The following is a 16,263-nucleotide window of genomic DNA, read 5'->3' as shown; positions in this document are numbered from 1 at the left end:
TATATAACATATAAATATATAACATGTATGATATATACTTTATATATAACACATATATACACTATATATAAAAATTTTTCTAAATTTTTTCTCTTACTGTTTAAAGTAATAATTATAACATTCTATTATTGAATTTATAACATATATAGATACAATGTGTGTCTATAACAGCAAAGAGAAGGGAGTATGAAATGCAGCTGTACTGATACAAATTTGCTCAGTTTTACTGAAATTAACTTAATACTAAATTGAAGAATATTGTGATAAATTCAGGAAGTATACTATAATCCCTGAAGCAACCACTAAAAAGGTAACTAAAATATATAGCTAAGAAGTCAACAAAGGACATTCTTAACCAATTATGCAGATGAGGAAATGAGTCCTAGATGGGAAAATGACCTACCACAGCTAGGGTTGGCCCCCAAGACTCCTGACTCAACATACCAGAACTGGAGGCCAATTCACACCTTCTGAGGGCTCAGGTGGGGACCCATCCAGGCTCTATCTCCTCACCCATCAGTGATAGGAAAGGTTCTTTAAAAAACTGTAAACTGCTTCCTAGTCTGTGAAAATATTTCCCTTGACACCCTGGAAAATGTTTTTTTTTTAATTATTAGTTTTTCCACCTTAAAACTTACTGCATATAAGCTAATGGCAGTAATAAGGGAGGTAACTTCCCATGCAAAGCTGATTGACAGCAGTGCCCAGTGAATGCACACTAAATGCACACGTAGCCTCCCTGCAGTCATTATGGATCTGGTGAGCATTACTTTTATGAAAGCCTGAACTGTCTTCCCACACCCTGGGAGGGGTTGACAACCTTTCATCAAACCCAAACTGACACTGCAGAGAGGGCAGGAGGAAGGGGGCAGGGCAGGACTTCTTACCTCCATGGCAGGTAGAGTGGACATCCCACCTGCTTTACAAGGCTGGGCCCCACTGCACCTTATATTTACATTTATTAGAGAGCTGAGCTGTGCTGGAAGAGGTTCTTACCATATTCCTGCCTGCCAAGGAGTTTTTAATCTTAAAAGGATAAAAAAACTGAATTACTTAATATTTACTTTTGAATAAACACCTACTTATGTTTATGGTGCTTCACATATCTTAAATTGCATTTATGAAAATAGAAACTTAATGAACTCATACTGTATGCCAGGGATTAAGCTAAGCCCTTCCTGCTCTATGTTTTTTAATCCTTGCAACTACGCCATGAGCTTGGTTTCATTATTCACATTTTATAGAGTTGAGAGTGGTTAAGATGCCTCAGATTGACCCTAGCCAGGTCAGCGGGTGGTGTTCTCGGGTAGTTGTTAAACTGGATCCCTCAGAGAAGGGAATATATGTTAAAAAAAAAAAGAGCCTGAGGCACAAGTTGATATTTTTTTTAATCAACTGCACATGTGTCTTCATCTCTCCCATCTGATTCATTGCAAAAACAAAGATCTGCTATGTTTTCACTTAAAAAAAAAAAATCATTCATATTGACTTCATCAAGATCTCAGAAGAGGATCTGGGATCGTTCACAAATCAGAATTACTGAGGGAAACTTTAACAGCAGCTGCCGTAGCACAAATCCAACACGGAATTCAATTATCACATATTATTAGTGAACAACTTGAAAACTGAATTTCACATAGTACTTTAAGTTTCTCCCTGACTTTAATGTGTGGTAAAAAATTTAAATGACAGAAACATGTCATAAAGTCACAGTGCTAATTACTGGAAGTTGCAGCCACATCACAGCTAGGCTTTGTCAGATGTCTACCGGGTCGGGTAGAAGATCGGTAGGTTGCATTGTTCCTCTGAGATTCCAGCTTTGGCTGGTCCTCTTTGGCTGACATTAACGTTAACTAACGTTTTGACTGAGGTAACAGCACATAACCAAATAGCACTCTTTTAAAAAAATAAACCTAGAGTATCTCACTGACCTCAAGGAACCCATACAATGTTCTTAGTGTCCATTTGTCTACACTGAGAAGAATCTAACCCAATGTTTGAGGTATTATCAGTTTATGCAAAGTACATTACATAGTCTAATTTCCATCTTCCTACCTGGGAATCCTTGTAAATATCAAAATAAAATATTTACCTTTTTGATAGGAGGAATAAAAAGGCATGAAAGTAGAATATATACCTTGGTAGAAAAATACTTAAAGGTTTTAATGTTCTTAATACCAAAACCATTTTATGATTACCCTTTGAAAATCGGGTATTTGGGAATAATTTTAAAGTTCTGAAAATCAGTACAAAGCTTATTTACATTTTTACTAAATCCAACATCCCCTTCACAAATTGCAGAACGATTTCCTTATAAAAGCAGAGCAGCCAACTTTTGGGTACTGTACTTAGCTCAGTCTCTGCTGGCCACAGAGTCCAGGGGCCCCCATGCCCTTCAATGGGCTCCTTGGCACAGTGACATTTCACAGCATGCGTTCCTTGAAGAACCATTTCTGATGTTCAGAGTTGGTGCAGTCTCGTAAGCGTGGTACAAAACTGTCACTGAACGCCTTCCTCTCAGCCTGTACGCATTTATTGGACTGCACGTGAAATAAAGAACCATCCTACGAAAGACAACAAGCACTGGATGTTTACAAGAATTACCAGCAATTCCTCAGAAAGTATCTTTTCCCCTAAAACATGTTCTTAACAGCTCAGGTGCTTTTCATCCCTTCACAAACATTTATGGAGGGTTAAGTGTCTGCTTTATACAAAGGCAACTCAGAACTGTTCACACAGAGGGCCAGGCATGGACTTAACACGTGCCTCTCCTCGCTGGGTCCAGACTCCATGACAGGGTCGACGGTGCCACCTGCTGGCTGCTCTGGGGACCTGCCAGACCCCACATTTTGTCCCTACTGTTCTTTTCCTTCAGGGAAACCAGGACCAGAGATCCTTTATGAATCTTTTTCAATTCTCTTAGGTCAACTAATTCCATCCCTGGCAAGCTCTGTCAATTATGTGCTTAAATGTAGAGTCAGAAAATGGCTTTAGTCCCAGCTCAGCCAGAGAACAGTTGGGTGAGGCGGCAAGTCATCTGACAGGAAGTGGGTTCTATGGACTGAACCAATTCCCAAACCCAGAAGATGATGATCCTCTTTAATACCTCCCATTTCTCTTCTTTTTCCCAACTGTTGCTGAGTTAACTGGACAAGTCTCTCCCCAAGTCCTGCAGTTTATTTTTTTCCCCTCCACTTCTGTTGCAAGTTGCACAATGCTAAGGAAGGTAATTGCAGCAAAGGGGCAGAACAAGTGGCAAACCCATTCCAGGGAAAGAGAAACCTTAGAAGTAAGATGACATGCAGAAGAACCGCAGTAACAGTAAGCCTGAAAACCTTTAAAAGTGCTCACAGCTTGTCTGTAGAGTAACGTGAAAGTAAATAATAAAGCATCCCTCCTCCCACCCTTCTAAAGAAACGGACTTTTCCTTAAATGGTCACTGAAATTTAAGATAAAGTTTTAATGACCTTTCAAACCAAGTTCTTGATTTCTAGCTTGCATTACTATTCCTTGAAGGGCCTACAACAGCTTCCAGTTGGAAGAAAAAAGAGAAGGGGGAGAGCATTACAGAGTATCACAGATTTTGGGAGTTTGCGAAAATATTTTCCCTTTTTTAAATATCAGACAGCATTATGGTGCAGGCTTTTCCAGGTAGCCTGCAAATTTCATGCTAATCATAACATTTTCTACAGGAAAACATACTTCAACTTCTAATTATGCTTAAAATGAACCCATTTAAGAGCAGTATACATGACTGTCTCCATCCCTGGGGCCAGGCTGGGAATGAAAGCTTCCCACAGAGATAAAAGAGAACTAATTCTTTTTCTTTTGAATTATTTTCTTTGGATTTATTCCCAAAGTACTTTTTAGTTAGTCAAAGGATTTGACGGATTCACGAGTCCTATCACAGGCTTACTGCAGATGTGATACGGCTCGCGCCTTTCAGGCCTGAAATAGTAACACCCAGTTCTAAATCAGGGCTCGCTATTCTGATGGTGAGCCAACTCCATTAGAGACGTTTTCTAGATTCTTATACTGCAAGTAACGACTAATCTCTAAAGAGGTTTATGCTTTCCAAAGAGCATTTCTGGCCATACAGCTAATTTTCACTAGAGGCAGACAAGGCTGCTATTACCATTCCCATTTCAGAGCTGGGAAAGGGAGGCCAAGAGAAGTGGAGTGGTTTTTATGTGGACCTGACCTCATGTCCTTACACTGGCTATTTGCTTCACTTGTTTAAACCCCATTTCATCTTCAAATGTGTTTGGGATGGCTCCTCTTCCCACTACAGGCCACTGCAGCTCGAGGAGGGGGACGGAAAGACAAGGGGAAGACAGAATGGGTGTGGTTCGGGAGGAAAGGAGGGAGCAATGGTGCAGGTGGCTGGGATCCAGCAGTCCTGCCACCACCAGCAGTCCCTGTGCTGTTCCTCGTGGCTGCATCCCTGAGACTTGCCCAGCCTGTGCCACACTGCATGCTCTATTTCTACTTTCAAGGCCTCCTCTGCAGCCCACAGGCCAACAGCAAGGAAGGAATGAGACAGCTTACTTACCTCCTGCAGCATGAACTTCTGATTCTCTGGGGCAGTTTCTTTGCAGAGATCCATGATGAGCATATCCATTCCTGCATCCACAGCTATGCAGGCCTCCGGTTGGTGGGTGTTATAGCGTATTTCATTCTTGGATGTGTACTCGAAAAACTGAAAATGGAGCAGCCAACATGCATCAGTTAGCTTCTCATGTGGAAAGAGGGAAATTGGTGGATGACAACCTGGGGTCATAAGAGCATGGAGGCTGGGATCCAGCGCTCTCCCTCACCCAGCGGCACGAGCCTGTCTGATCCATCCGTCTGCTGCATGTCTGCACAGCCCTTGTGCACTACTTAGCAAGTGCAAATAGAGGGGGCTTTTTTCAGGCCTACATCACCTGCTTAGAGAGTGAGGGTGGGGCTGGTGCCTAGGTCACCCGCACGCACTGTGCTAACCCATGCTGGGCAGAATGGCAGGCAAGAAAACAGGCCAGTTTCCATAACCAGGATTTGGGGTTCTCTGTGACCTTGACCAGACACACTTCCTTTCCTTTTCTTCAGTCCTTTCCTCTCCCTCCCCACCAAGTAGAATGGATGCTACTATGCCTTGGAAACTATAAAGTGTGTGCACAAGCAGTTTCATGGGAGGACTTGGTTCTTCCAGAGCCATGGTTTCCCCACTTTACTGTGCCCAGTAAAAATGCTGGTGCTGGGCCTCATGCCCAGGAGGGAATATGGTTCTTTCTGTCTGAGATGGGACCTGGGAAACTGCATTTTTAATATTACTAACAAGACTCCCATCCCACCCTAAAAGCTGCCTTCCAGGAGATTCTGAAATGGACAGGGGCGGCAATTCTCACAGCACACAGAACAGTGCTTCTCAAATGCATCTCCCTGAAACCTGGTTAAAACAAGAGACTGGGATTCAGGAGGGGTGGAAGGGTCTGGGCATTTGTATTTCTAAGTTCTCAGGTCATGCTGACAATACCAGTTGGGGACCACCTTTGAGGAGCACTCTTAAATGTGCTGAAGAACCCGAATAATTTAAAGTTGTAAGGGTCTGAATTATGAAAATTTACTGTTGACCCTAAGGGGGCTAAATACTCAAATGGAACTGACAGTGACTCCAGGCTGGAAGGAAACTTGAACCCCCACCCTTTGGTCTACAGTGTCTGACAACTCTTAGGGCACTATGGCTCTGAAGGTCTAGAATCAACATTTCGTTCCTCTCCTCTGCTCTCCACCAGTTCTGCCCTGGTGAGTTTACATGCTCTCCTGGGCTGGGGCCCTGTTCTGGTCCTCAGACATTTCAGGACTGGCTCTCCTGCTCTGCGTAAAGTTCAGCACTTAGCCCAGACAGATCGACCACGCCACCGGCTGAGGCAACTGCTATCACCATTTGGCAGTGTGGCACTGAGGATTAAAACCCATCCTCCCAGTTAAGAATCAATTCTAAAGAAGTCATTGAGATGCGGATCTGTTGTTTGTCTGCCTTCGTTTTTTTTTCTGACCAAATATGTGAGTGGCCAGGTTATTTATAATTGCAAAAACGGAGAGGCAGGGAATCAGTTAACTAAAGTAATATAGCCACATACAGGAATATCAAGAGGCCATTAGGAACGAAATTCTCAAAGGATGTCTAATAACACAAGAAAGGTATGAAGAGCTAGGGAGAAATAATGGAATGTAAAACATATAGACACTATGATAACAACTATTTAAAACACACTGCCAAAGGTCTGCATAAAAAAAGACGGGAAGTAAATATATCTTAATTATAACGGTGGCCACGCTGGATCCTACCCTTCACTTCTTCCTTCTGCTTTTTGTCTCCCAAATGCTCTGTACTGAGCATATATTACCTTTATAATGAAAACAAATCAAATAATCAATTTGTAAAAGGCAGATGGATTTCCCCTGATTTCACTCTTTCGAGGTCCATGCTCACGATCCCTTGAGCCAATAGCCTCCTGCTGTCTGTTGTCCCGGCCCAAGAATGTCAATCTGCTGAGAAGCAGTACCTACCTGGTTCTGGCCCATCCCATGACAGAGGTACAGAAGGACCTGATGTCCCACAATCTGGTGCTCATTGGGAGGGTTATAGTCAAAGCAGTAATCTTTCAGTCCTTTGTTCTGAAGCTAAACAAAACAGAAAGGGGCCATTGTGGTGCAGCTTTATACCCAAAAACAGATCCCACCAAGGCTCTGAGGGAGGGAAATGGAATGAGAGGAGAGCCTGCCTCAAGCGGTGAAAGCCCTTTACATCTCTAGCTCTAAGTGCTTCCCCATTCTCCACCACAGGCAGGAATCAGCTTCCCCTTCTCCACCACAGGCAGGAATCATAACCCCATTTTGAGATAAAACCTGAGGAGCACAGAGATTAACTCTTTATGGTCTGGAAGCTCACCCCTCTTCATTTCTTGTTAGTGCAGCCTACCTACACATCACAAAAAAACAAACAGATAATTCCAAGGGTGAGGCGCTCTGCAGGCAGAACACCTGGTGCTGTTCCGGCAAGGCAAAGGCATCACGGCTAGGGGGAGGAAAGGGACGGCCTGCCTTGGACTAGGGAGACCTAGGGGAAACGATGTGGCAACCGATGCTGTAGGCCAATGCGAAGACCTTGTTGGGACCCCAGCTGGAACTAGCCCACTACCCCATGAGAAATTTGGGAAGTTGGGGGAATCTGAATAAGGGCTGGATAGTAAATGATACCATGAAATCGTTGTTCATTTGATTAGGTGTGATAATGGTCTTTGTTCTTTAAGATAATGTCCACACAGAGATGCACACTAAAGTGAACAGTTGTGAAATGATCTGATGCTCAGGGTGTGCTTGAGAAAAGGAAAACGTGGGAGGATAGTGCAGAGGAGAGGGAAAGCAAGAGAGGCAAAATCTTGATTAATTCTAGAATCTTGGGGACAGGATTCCCCATGCCGTTCTCTGTGTTTCTGTATATTTGAACATTTTCACAATGATAACCAAATTAAATGTATTAACATCCTGCTTTGTATTTATCAAAGACTTCCACAGTGGATCACTAATACCTCTGATCAACACGACGCAGGATCGTTTTAGTTGACCTCACCCTAGAAACATTTCTTTTAGATTTTTGAAATAACAGAAGAAATTCTCTTATCCCCTACTAATGCCTTTGTAAATCTCTGGGTTGGGAATTATTAACTGGTCCAGCCACTGAAATTCAAAGTAATGTGATAAAGTGTTAGTAAAAAATAGGACATACAAATACCAAGTGAGCTTTGGTTTCCCTGCCTATGAAATGGGAGGCTTATACTCGCCAATTCTGGGATCACTTCCAGTGCTGACAGTGTGGACCTGGACCTGAGCCCCAGACACCCACGGGGAGAAGGGAAGAATGAAAAGGGGTTGGAGGAGGCTAGCAGTCCCAATAAGGGGACTTTCTTGCCCAGGATTTATCCATCAAACCTGGAGGCCAGAAACTCACTGCCTACCTGGGCCCACCTCACTCACCATCCCGAAGAAGCCAGGCCTGTCTTCAGGCACGTGCAGTTCTGGATACACGTTCTCCAAGAACCACCTGAAGTCCTTACACTGGAGCTTTTCACGGAGCTGCCTCCGCTCTGTCACGTCCCCAAATGGTTCCTGAGAAAACAAAAACACAGTGAGTCCCTGCAGGTCTCGGTGTTGTCTATCAAGCCCCTTTCTCCACTGGTGCTCACTCCCTCAGTAAGCTTCTATTGAGCACCTACTGTGTGCCAGGCCCTGAGGATAATGACCTGCCTCTGACACAGCTGTCGCACAGTTACATTCCCAGGTGCTGCTGATGCAGGGAGGTGCGGTCAAGCACAGGAGGGAAGGACACAAAGCCCTGCTGATGGAATCGGCTTCCTGGACCCGTGTGTCCTTGATGAACATAGGATCACAGACCAGCAAGAACATCAGCAGCCCATGTTATGCCATGACAGTCTCTGGTTTACTGATACCTGAACATTCTCTTCAAACATGGGTAAGTATTCTAGATGCAATCATGAATGAAAACCTTCTTATGTGCTCAATATATTGAAGTCCAAATAAACACTTATGATGCTAAGAGCAAAACGCTGCAATAATAAATACTGTGGAAGTTTAGTTTTCTAAACAAAACCAGTGATTAAGAAAGCTTAACTCATTAAATGAAGCAGGCATCTATTTAGCACAGTGGATGTGCAGCCACAAGAGCAACACTGAGGGAGCAGGTGTTGCTGTCCCTGCACCACGATGTCAAGCTACTATGATCTGACAAGCTAGGTATTTAACAAAATGGTAATGGTGGAAAATGTTTGAGTCAAATTTTAGATTTGTTTCCCACAAGTCTGTTGTTTGATGAGGGTCACTGAGCCCCCATCTTCAACCAAACATCCATTTTAACGCCCAGCCACTGTGCACTCAGACACAAGGTGTACGCGGGCCCCTCTAACATGTTATTCTTGGGGATCCCTCAGGAAGAGGGAACTGTGGCTTCCAGACTGGGTGACTGGAAAGAGCAGATGTTTCTACCTGCAAGACAAAGGAAGCAATGACCCTGGGGTCCTGAGGCAGACATGGGCCAAGGGAGAGGTCAGGGCAAGGGTCCACAAGGCTCTGCAGGGCAGAGAGAGGTCCACTGGAGTGTACACTCTCCAGGCCCAGTTCCACCCACATCGTCAGCTAGGCCATGGGCAAGGGCCTTAAATCACCCTCCCTCTGAGCCTGAGTTCTCTCATCTATGAAATGAGAACTTCACAGCTACCCTGAAGGCCTACTCTATATTCAGAAGAAGAAATTTTCACCAGGTGGCCAGGAACATGGTCTTGAGCTGACCTTCTTGTCTTGCCAAGCAGCCGTCTGAGTTATGCAGGTGCGGGGTAAGGGGGTGACTGCCCTGGGGCATGCAGAGCTGCCTAGGCAGAGGCAGTGAAGCCATTTGCTGAAATTGAACTGCAACACTATAATCAACACTTGTGTTTTCATAGTCACACACAGAGCAGTGAAAAATCTGTGTCACCCAACATGCACATCCCCAGCCAGGACCATGTTTCAGCTCTCATGCTATAAACAAGTATCCAATTCACAGTCTGCTTAGTGCCATATTGTGGATAAAATGAGAGTTCCTGTGGCCAGGATTCTCACCTGGCCCTGGTTGGCTAGCTCACTACACATGTGTAGGCAATACGTTGCTAAAGAGCTCCACCCAGTGCTCTGCGCGCCACATGGTGGCACGGCTGCAGGAGAGCAGAGCAGAGGCTGAGTGGTGGCGGTGCCCAGCACAGAGGCCCAGAACACAGCCGTGTGGGACTGCTGTGCGGACAGAGGCCCAGAGGGTGGCTGTGAGGGCAGAGAGGCCCAGAGGCAGAGACTGGCTTGCTGCACGCAGATTCGCTCTGAGTGAACAGGTTTTTAGTGATTGACCTGCCATGGTGGAATATATAAAGTTGGGTATAACCGTTTTACACCAAAACATTTTACTGCCATTTCTTTGGTCACACTGAATCCATAGTGAACTTGCCCGGTGCTGAAACTCATTGGCAAGACACATATTTTTTCAGATTTTTCTGGAAACGTTTTGGCTACTTCATGGTTTAATACGGGCCCAACCACAGTGCTGAAGAGCTATCTAGTGTTCTGCAGGGCAAAAAGCCTGTGTGGTGCCTCATGGAGAAAATACATGTGTTAGATAAGCTTCGTTCAGGCATGAACACCATTTAGTGCTGTTGGCTGTGAGTTCAACATCATGAATCGACAATATATATTAAATAAGGTATCTTTCAATGACATACATGTAAAATCAACTTATGTATTGATCAGTTGACAAAAACATCATCTTGTCAAGAGGCTCACAGGAACCTAACCCTCCATTTCCCCTAGGAGCCATGGTTCAGTAGTCCCGAATTCAGGGTTTGTGATGACTGTGTAGAACATAACTACTGTGAATAATGAGAATCATCTGTATAAGAGAAGAAATAAAGTTTCCCCATGCCTGTATCATAAGTGCCCAATTTACTCTCTATTCCTGGAAGTAGGGAGGCCAGAATGAGCTGCTTTTGTTTGGGTGAGGCCAGACAGCATGCAGGTGGGCCCTGGGGAACTCACCAAGCGGGCGTGGGGGTTGCGATGGTAGTAAAGTTCTTTAAACTCATCCATCCACACTTCAGCTGCACGGACACTGTTAGCCAGGGCCTTGCTGCGCGAGTAGGGAGCTTGCTTGGGGAAAACGTGGCCAACGTGAGAACACGGGTGTGTCTCCAGGGTCCCACCACACTGCCAGATCTGTAGAGAGAACAGGGAGGAGGCTGTGTGGGTGAGCAGGCAGTGAGCTGTTGGTCCACAATGGCTGCAGCAAGGAGGCTGGGCACACAGAAGTCATGATGAACACTGCCAGGCCCTCACCCTCCAAGGGGCAGGAGGCCACTGCCCCAGCACACTCAGGACACAGAATGCAGTCAAAGAGCAAGAAAGCAGCCCCAAAGACAAATCAGCCATCAGAACCAAGACTGCAAAGTCCATGCACCAAAGCCCATGCACTTGATGCAGAAGAGCGCCCACAGCTGAACTCACGGGAACCCATTTACCCATGTAGAACACAGGCTCATTACCTGATCTCCTAGCCACAGAAGATAGGAAAGCAGCAAGTAAGAAGAGAGGTTTGGAAGGGGGAAAGGAAGAGCTTCTAGAGGCAGGCAAGGCAGCCTGACACCTAGGGAAGAGGCAGAAAGACATTAAAAGCACACCCTAAAACTCAATGGGCTGAGTCACTTGAGGCTGTTTCAGCTGGGGTTAACCGCTCCTGAATACCCACTGTCCCCAGGATGTACAACTAAGGACAGTATCTGGTACTTATAATTGGGGGGTGTGAGTCCTCAGTGAAAGCCCAAATTCTTGTTTATTAACTCTCATTAAGCAAGAAACCATATATAATATTATTAAGATTTTAAAACTTCTATTGAAAAGCACAAATATTGACATAAAGTCTTGATACTTTAAAATGCAAGATTCAGTTCTTTGGAAAACTCATGAAATGCTAGGAGATTCTCAAAGGGGCATCTGTAGGTCATGTACAGCAGAATCACTAGGTGAGCTTGGTACAAAAAGTAGATTTGTGGTCCTGACAGTGAATCTACCAAATCTGACTTTCTGGAGACTGTGCCTATAAATCTGCCTTGTTAACAAGTTTCCTCAACAATTCTTAGGTGTTTTCTGAAAGTCGCTGTGCTCAATGGGCTACTTAATAAGTAGTTAAGTAAGTCAAGGTTCCAAAGGGTGGGTCAGGAGGCCTGTGTTTCAGCCCACTTTCTGCCACTCATTCTCTGAGTGACCTTGAGCAAATCACTTCCCCCCTCTGGACCTCAGTTCCTTCTGCTGTCATGAGAAAAAAGAACTAGGTGTCTTGTAAGGCCCTTCCCTGCCCCAAATCTGTTAAAAGCATGTTTTTTAGAAGTTCAAATAAGAAGGCAAGCATGTTTATAAGATGCATGTGCCATTATCACCTTTCAGGATTGTTGGATAAACCACCAGTATGGAGAAATGTCCACCAGGCTCTCAGCAAATCCCATCATTCCCAAAGGGAGGGAGAGAGAGAACAGGATAAGAATGAATCCAAAGAGAAGCCTGGAATACTTACCCTAAAGGAGAACTCGAGGTTTTCTCCGCCCCAGACTTCCATTCCTGTATCATATGACCCCAGATATTCAAAATATTTCTTACTCACAGCAAACAGCCCACCAGCCATTGTTGGAGACCTAGAAGAGTGTGATGTCCACATTTCAATGTAAGCAGCAGGAAGCCCTTACAGTTAGCTAAACTCCCTTCCCGCCATGAGCCTTTAGTCCACTCATCCATCCCATCCCTAAGCAGACCCTGAGCTCACGCTGTGCCCCAGGCTAAGCTAGGCCTGGAGGCATAGACGTGCCCATGATCCCTGTCCTGGGGAAGCTCACGGCAAGCATAGAGCCTGTGTGTGATAACTAAGGTCAAGCCAGGGCCTTAGTGGAACACAGAAGAGGGCACAGGGCAGGCGGGTAGGGCCCATTTTCCAGGAGGTGAGGCCTGCAGAACCAAGGGGAATTAGCTGAGAGGAGGAATGGAATGGCTCTCCAAGAAGACAGCAGCATGAGCAAAGGCCTACAGGTGAGAGAAACCCTTGTGCTTTTGGAAGCATAGACAGTAAGGACAGCCAGGGAGAGAGACCAGGTTCCCTGAGAGGATGGCAAGCACCAGGCTGCGCTGGCCTTGGTCACACAGTCATTGGGGGCACTCAGATGCCCTTTGGAGGCTGGCAAGGAGATCACAAAAGCAACTCTGGCATCTCGTAGCTCCCCAAAGGCCCGTTTCTCCCCTGCTCGAATGTCTCCCTCCAGGACCCAGCCAGCCCGCTCTGGCCTGCTTCCTCAGCCAGCTTGCTTTCTCCCCACCAGCTTCCTCGAGAAGCCAGCACTGGTTTCAGAAACTACCCAAGACTTCCGTCTAACATAGCAGGAAGCTGTAAGGTCAACACATCACAGAGGTGCCGAGGCAAATAAATAAATTTAGAAATGGGGAAATACAGAACATTAAGAGTCTAACAGTTTAAAATTTTAAGGTCCTCTAGCAGTGCTTCTGGGTCTTGGCTAAGTATTGGATTCCTGTGTACTCCAAGCTCTGGGCCAACAACAAAAAGCATGATTCCTTGTGGAAGGGGCTTTGAGACGACAAAGCACTTTCACATGTGATCATCCTGAAAGTCTAGGAGACAGGCAGAGTGGGCATGCTTGACCTGCTTCACAGGTGAGGAAGCTGAGGCCCAGGACACTACAGGAGGGGAAGGACAGCTGGCCACGGGGGCCCAGAGCACATGTGTGTGTGTGGAAGGTGTGGGCGGAGGCAATGGGGGTTCATACCAGCAATACAGGCTGGACTTGTAACCCCTGATAACATCCTTCCTCCTCTGTGCCTCAGGTTCCAAACCTGATCAGGGGGGCTTGGGCAGGATGCTCTCTTGGGGCTCCAGCAGAAGCCTGGGTGTCATCCTCAAGTGCTCCTCTCCCCGTTCCCATCCGATTTCTCCCCGTTCTTCCACGACATCATCTCTGGAGTCCACCATTTCCTCCATCTTCTCTTGCACCATCATTTCTGACCTGGAAGACCATAATACCTCCTACTGTTGTCCCAACCCGCAGCTCTGTCCCCTCCAGGCCCCTCACCAGGTGGCCTCTAGTAGAGTCTTTAAAGAACACAACAGCCAAAGGTCACCTCCAGCTCAAATCCCTTCAGCGGCTTCTACCCTCTCAGAGTAAACCCCAAACCCCTTTCCTCAGCCTTCGAGGCTGGCCGTGACTCGGCCCCAGTCATCGCTCCAGCCCCGTCTCTCAGCACCGTCTCCACACTCACTCCACTTGGCCAGCACTGGGTCATCTCAAGGTCGGAACTCCAAGGAAGGATTCGGAAGCCCAAGGGCCAAACACTGCAGACCTAAGACACCACTTCAGGCTCAGTACACCAGCGTTAAAGCTGAAGTCTGACCTCCATCAGCCTGACTCCTATGTCTGTTTCCCATTTTGTTCTCAACTTTGAAGGGAAGGAAGAAGCCAGACTACTACTACAATACCTCAAGAACAAGAGCAACTGAGTCCCCCTTGAGCCTGCTCTGTTCAGACCCAGGCTCACCCACTGGCCAAAGCTTGTACCTCTACCCCCAGGTCCACTCACCCCCCAGTTCAGAGTGCATCCTCAAAATGTTAAACAGAGAATTACCACATGACCCAGCAATTCCACTCCTAGGTAACCACCCCAAAGAACTGAAACAGGGACTCAAACAGAGAACAGTACACCAACACTCACACTCACAGCACCGTTATTTACAGTAACCAAATGGTGGGAACAATCCAAGTGTCCATCAACAGACGAATGGGCAAAATGTATGTGCCACGGAGTACACTCGGCCATAGAAAGGAATGAGGCTCTGGAGGAACCCCAGCTACCTCATACTGCGTGAAAGAAGCCAGAGACAAAGGGACAAATACTGTGTCAGTCCACTATTGTAATGAGGCATCTTACAGGGAAATTCACAGAGACAGAAAGTAGAACAGAAGTTACTAGAGGCTGGAGGAAGGGAGGAAGGCAGTCATTGCTTAATGGCTACAGAGTTCCTATATAGTATGATGAAAAAGTTCTGGAAATATGCAGAGGTGATGGTTACACAAGATTGTGAATGTGCTGGATGCCACTGAATTGTACACTGAAAAATGGTTGAAATGGTAAATTTTATAACTTATTAAAAAAAGTAAAATATCCCAATATAAAATTCATGTGTATAGAAAAAATTTTTAATAAAAAGGTAAACTGTCTGTAGGAGGGGAGGTGATGGGGTGGGGGGTGGGGGGTGTTGCTAACCATCCCTCCCAGGGGCCTTCGCTAGTATGTTAGCCAGACACAGTGAGGCACACTGAAAGACAGTGTCACCTAGAAGTCACCCCCTGACCTGATGACATCGATGGGGGACCGCATCTGCATCCTCTCTCTCTTGGGGACCACGTGCCATGTGAACACCAGCCTCCAGTCAAAACCGCCGATCTGGGGCTCCCCAGAGTTGCCCAGGTACTCGAAGGTGTTCCAGTCGATCACGTCAATCACAGGGCACACCACTGCCGACTCCTTTTCATGGATCCTGCAAATACCCAGGACACCCGTCTCTCCATGTGGACGGGCAGCAGGAGGACAAATAGAAACTCGGGAGTGACCCCTCCTCACCCGCCCACCAGGAAGGACGACGAGAGAGGCCCACGGCTCCCTTTCCCGGCAGCTGCAGCTACCTCAGGCCAGGCGGGTGGCCATCACTGCAAGGCTTGGGTGAGGCGGAGGTGGAGAAAGGAAGGATTCTGGCTTAATAGGAAAGTCCCACAGCTTTAATATTCTATGTTTTGGATAAACTTGAATCCCTCAATATAAGTCAAGACATAAAAATGAATGATAGGTGACTTTTACAACAGAAAACGGATTTTCAGTTTCTCAAGATTGCAAGAGGTCTCTTCATTTAATCACCATGAAACAACTTAAAGTCAAGAAACAAGTACCTCCCCATGAACAGAGACACACCCAAACCAAAGGGTTCAGCTTTGGAGTTAGAATATACATTCTAATCCTGCCCCTTACTTGCTGTGTGACAGGAGCTGAGTCACCCAACCTCTCAGAGCCCACTGCCTCACGGGAAGTACTTGAAAATGGTACCTATGCACAGGGTTAAGGTAAAAACTCCCTGAGGGAATGTTTGTAAGACTCCTGGCAGAGAACCTAGAACCACTGCTATTCTTTTCTTTCAATCTTTATTATTGTGCAATATCTCATATAGTAAATCATGCTATAACGTCCGTTGCCTGTGCGTATGCCTCAACTATTGCCCCCACACTCATTACTACAAGCCTAACCATCCTTCAGCATGCTTCCACATTGCAGTTTTTTGCATTCGACAGCACACAAGGAAAGATGATCTGAGACAGGCCCATGTATGAACACTAGATTTCTCTGGCTTACGTTTTGGGGGGGGCATTTCATCTGGAATTTTAGGCCTAAAACTCATAAGAGTCACATAGAACAATGGTGTGAAGAAACAAAGATCAACCAGACTTGAGCTGTAAATAATCCAGGAAGTCAGGGGTGCATTATGAATGCCACACTGAATTAAGAATTACAATTTTAGGTGAAATTGCCCTGTGTGGGACAGGTTTGTGACATACAGAATCAAACCTGAGTTCACTAAATTGGTGA

The 16,263-nt window shown here is 45.9% G+C and overlaps 1 protein-coding gene across 7 annotated transcripts in view; it reads right to left on the bottom strand.

Annotated features, from left to right (window-relative positions):
* Positions 1-1,369: 1,369 nt before the first annotated feature.
* The window catches only part of GALNT12 (polypeptide N-acetylgalactosaminyltransferase 12), a 44,925-nt gene continuing 30,031 nt past the window's right edge, over positions 1,370-16,263 (bottom strand). For 6 of the 7 annotated variants that reach the window (XM_057498882.1, XM_057498883.1, XM_057498884.1 and 3 more), the window contains exons 4-10: positions 14,981-15,166; positions 12,146-12,263; positions 10,618-10,794; positions 8,020-8,151; positions 6,553-6,666; positions 4,553-4,699; positions 1,370-2,564 (exon numbers count right to left, since the gene is read on the bottom strand). In XM_057498882.1, the coding sequence (XP_057354865.1) occupies positions 2,424-2,564; positions 4,553-4,699; positions 6,553-6,666; positions 8,020-8,151; positions 10,618-10,794; positions 12,146-12,263; positions 14,981-15,166 (1,015 nt within the window). In that variant the 3' untranslated portion in view covers positions 1,370-2,423. The remainder of the gene's footprint in view (positions 2,565-4,552; positions 4,700-6,552; positions 6,667-8,019; positions 8,152-10,617; positions 10,795-12,145; positions 12,264-14,980; positions 15,167-16,263) is intronic. The other variant, XM_057498880.1, reaches the window with a different exon arrangement.

The sequence above is a fragment of the Manis pentadactyla genome, chromosome 3, assembly GCF_030020395.1.
Source record: "Manis pentadactyla isolate mManPen7 chromosome 3, mManPen7.hap1, whole genome shotgun sequence".
NCBI lineage: Eukaryota > Metazoa > Chordata > Mammalia > Pholidota > Manidae > Manis > Manis pentadactyla.
The sequence above is the reverse complement of the archived record's forward strand: the minus strand, read 5'-3'. Positions and strand labels throughout refer to the sequence as shown.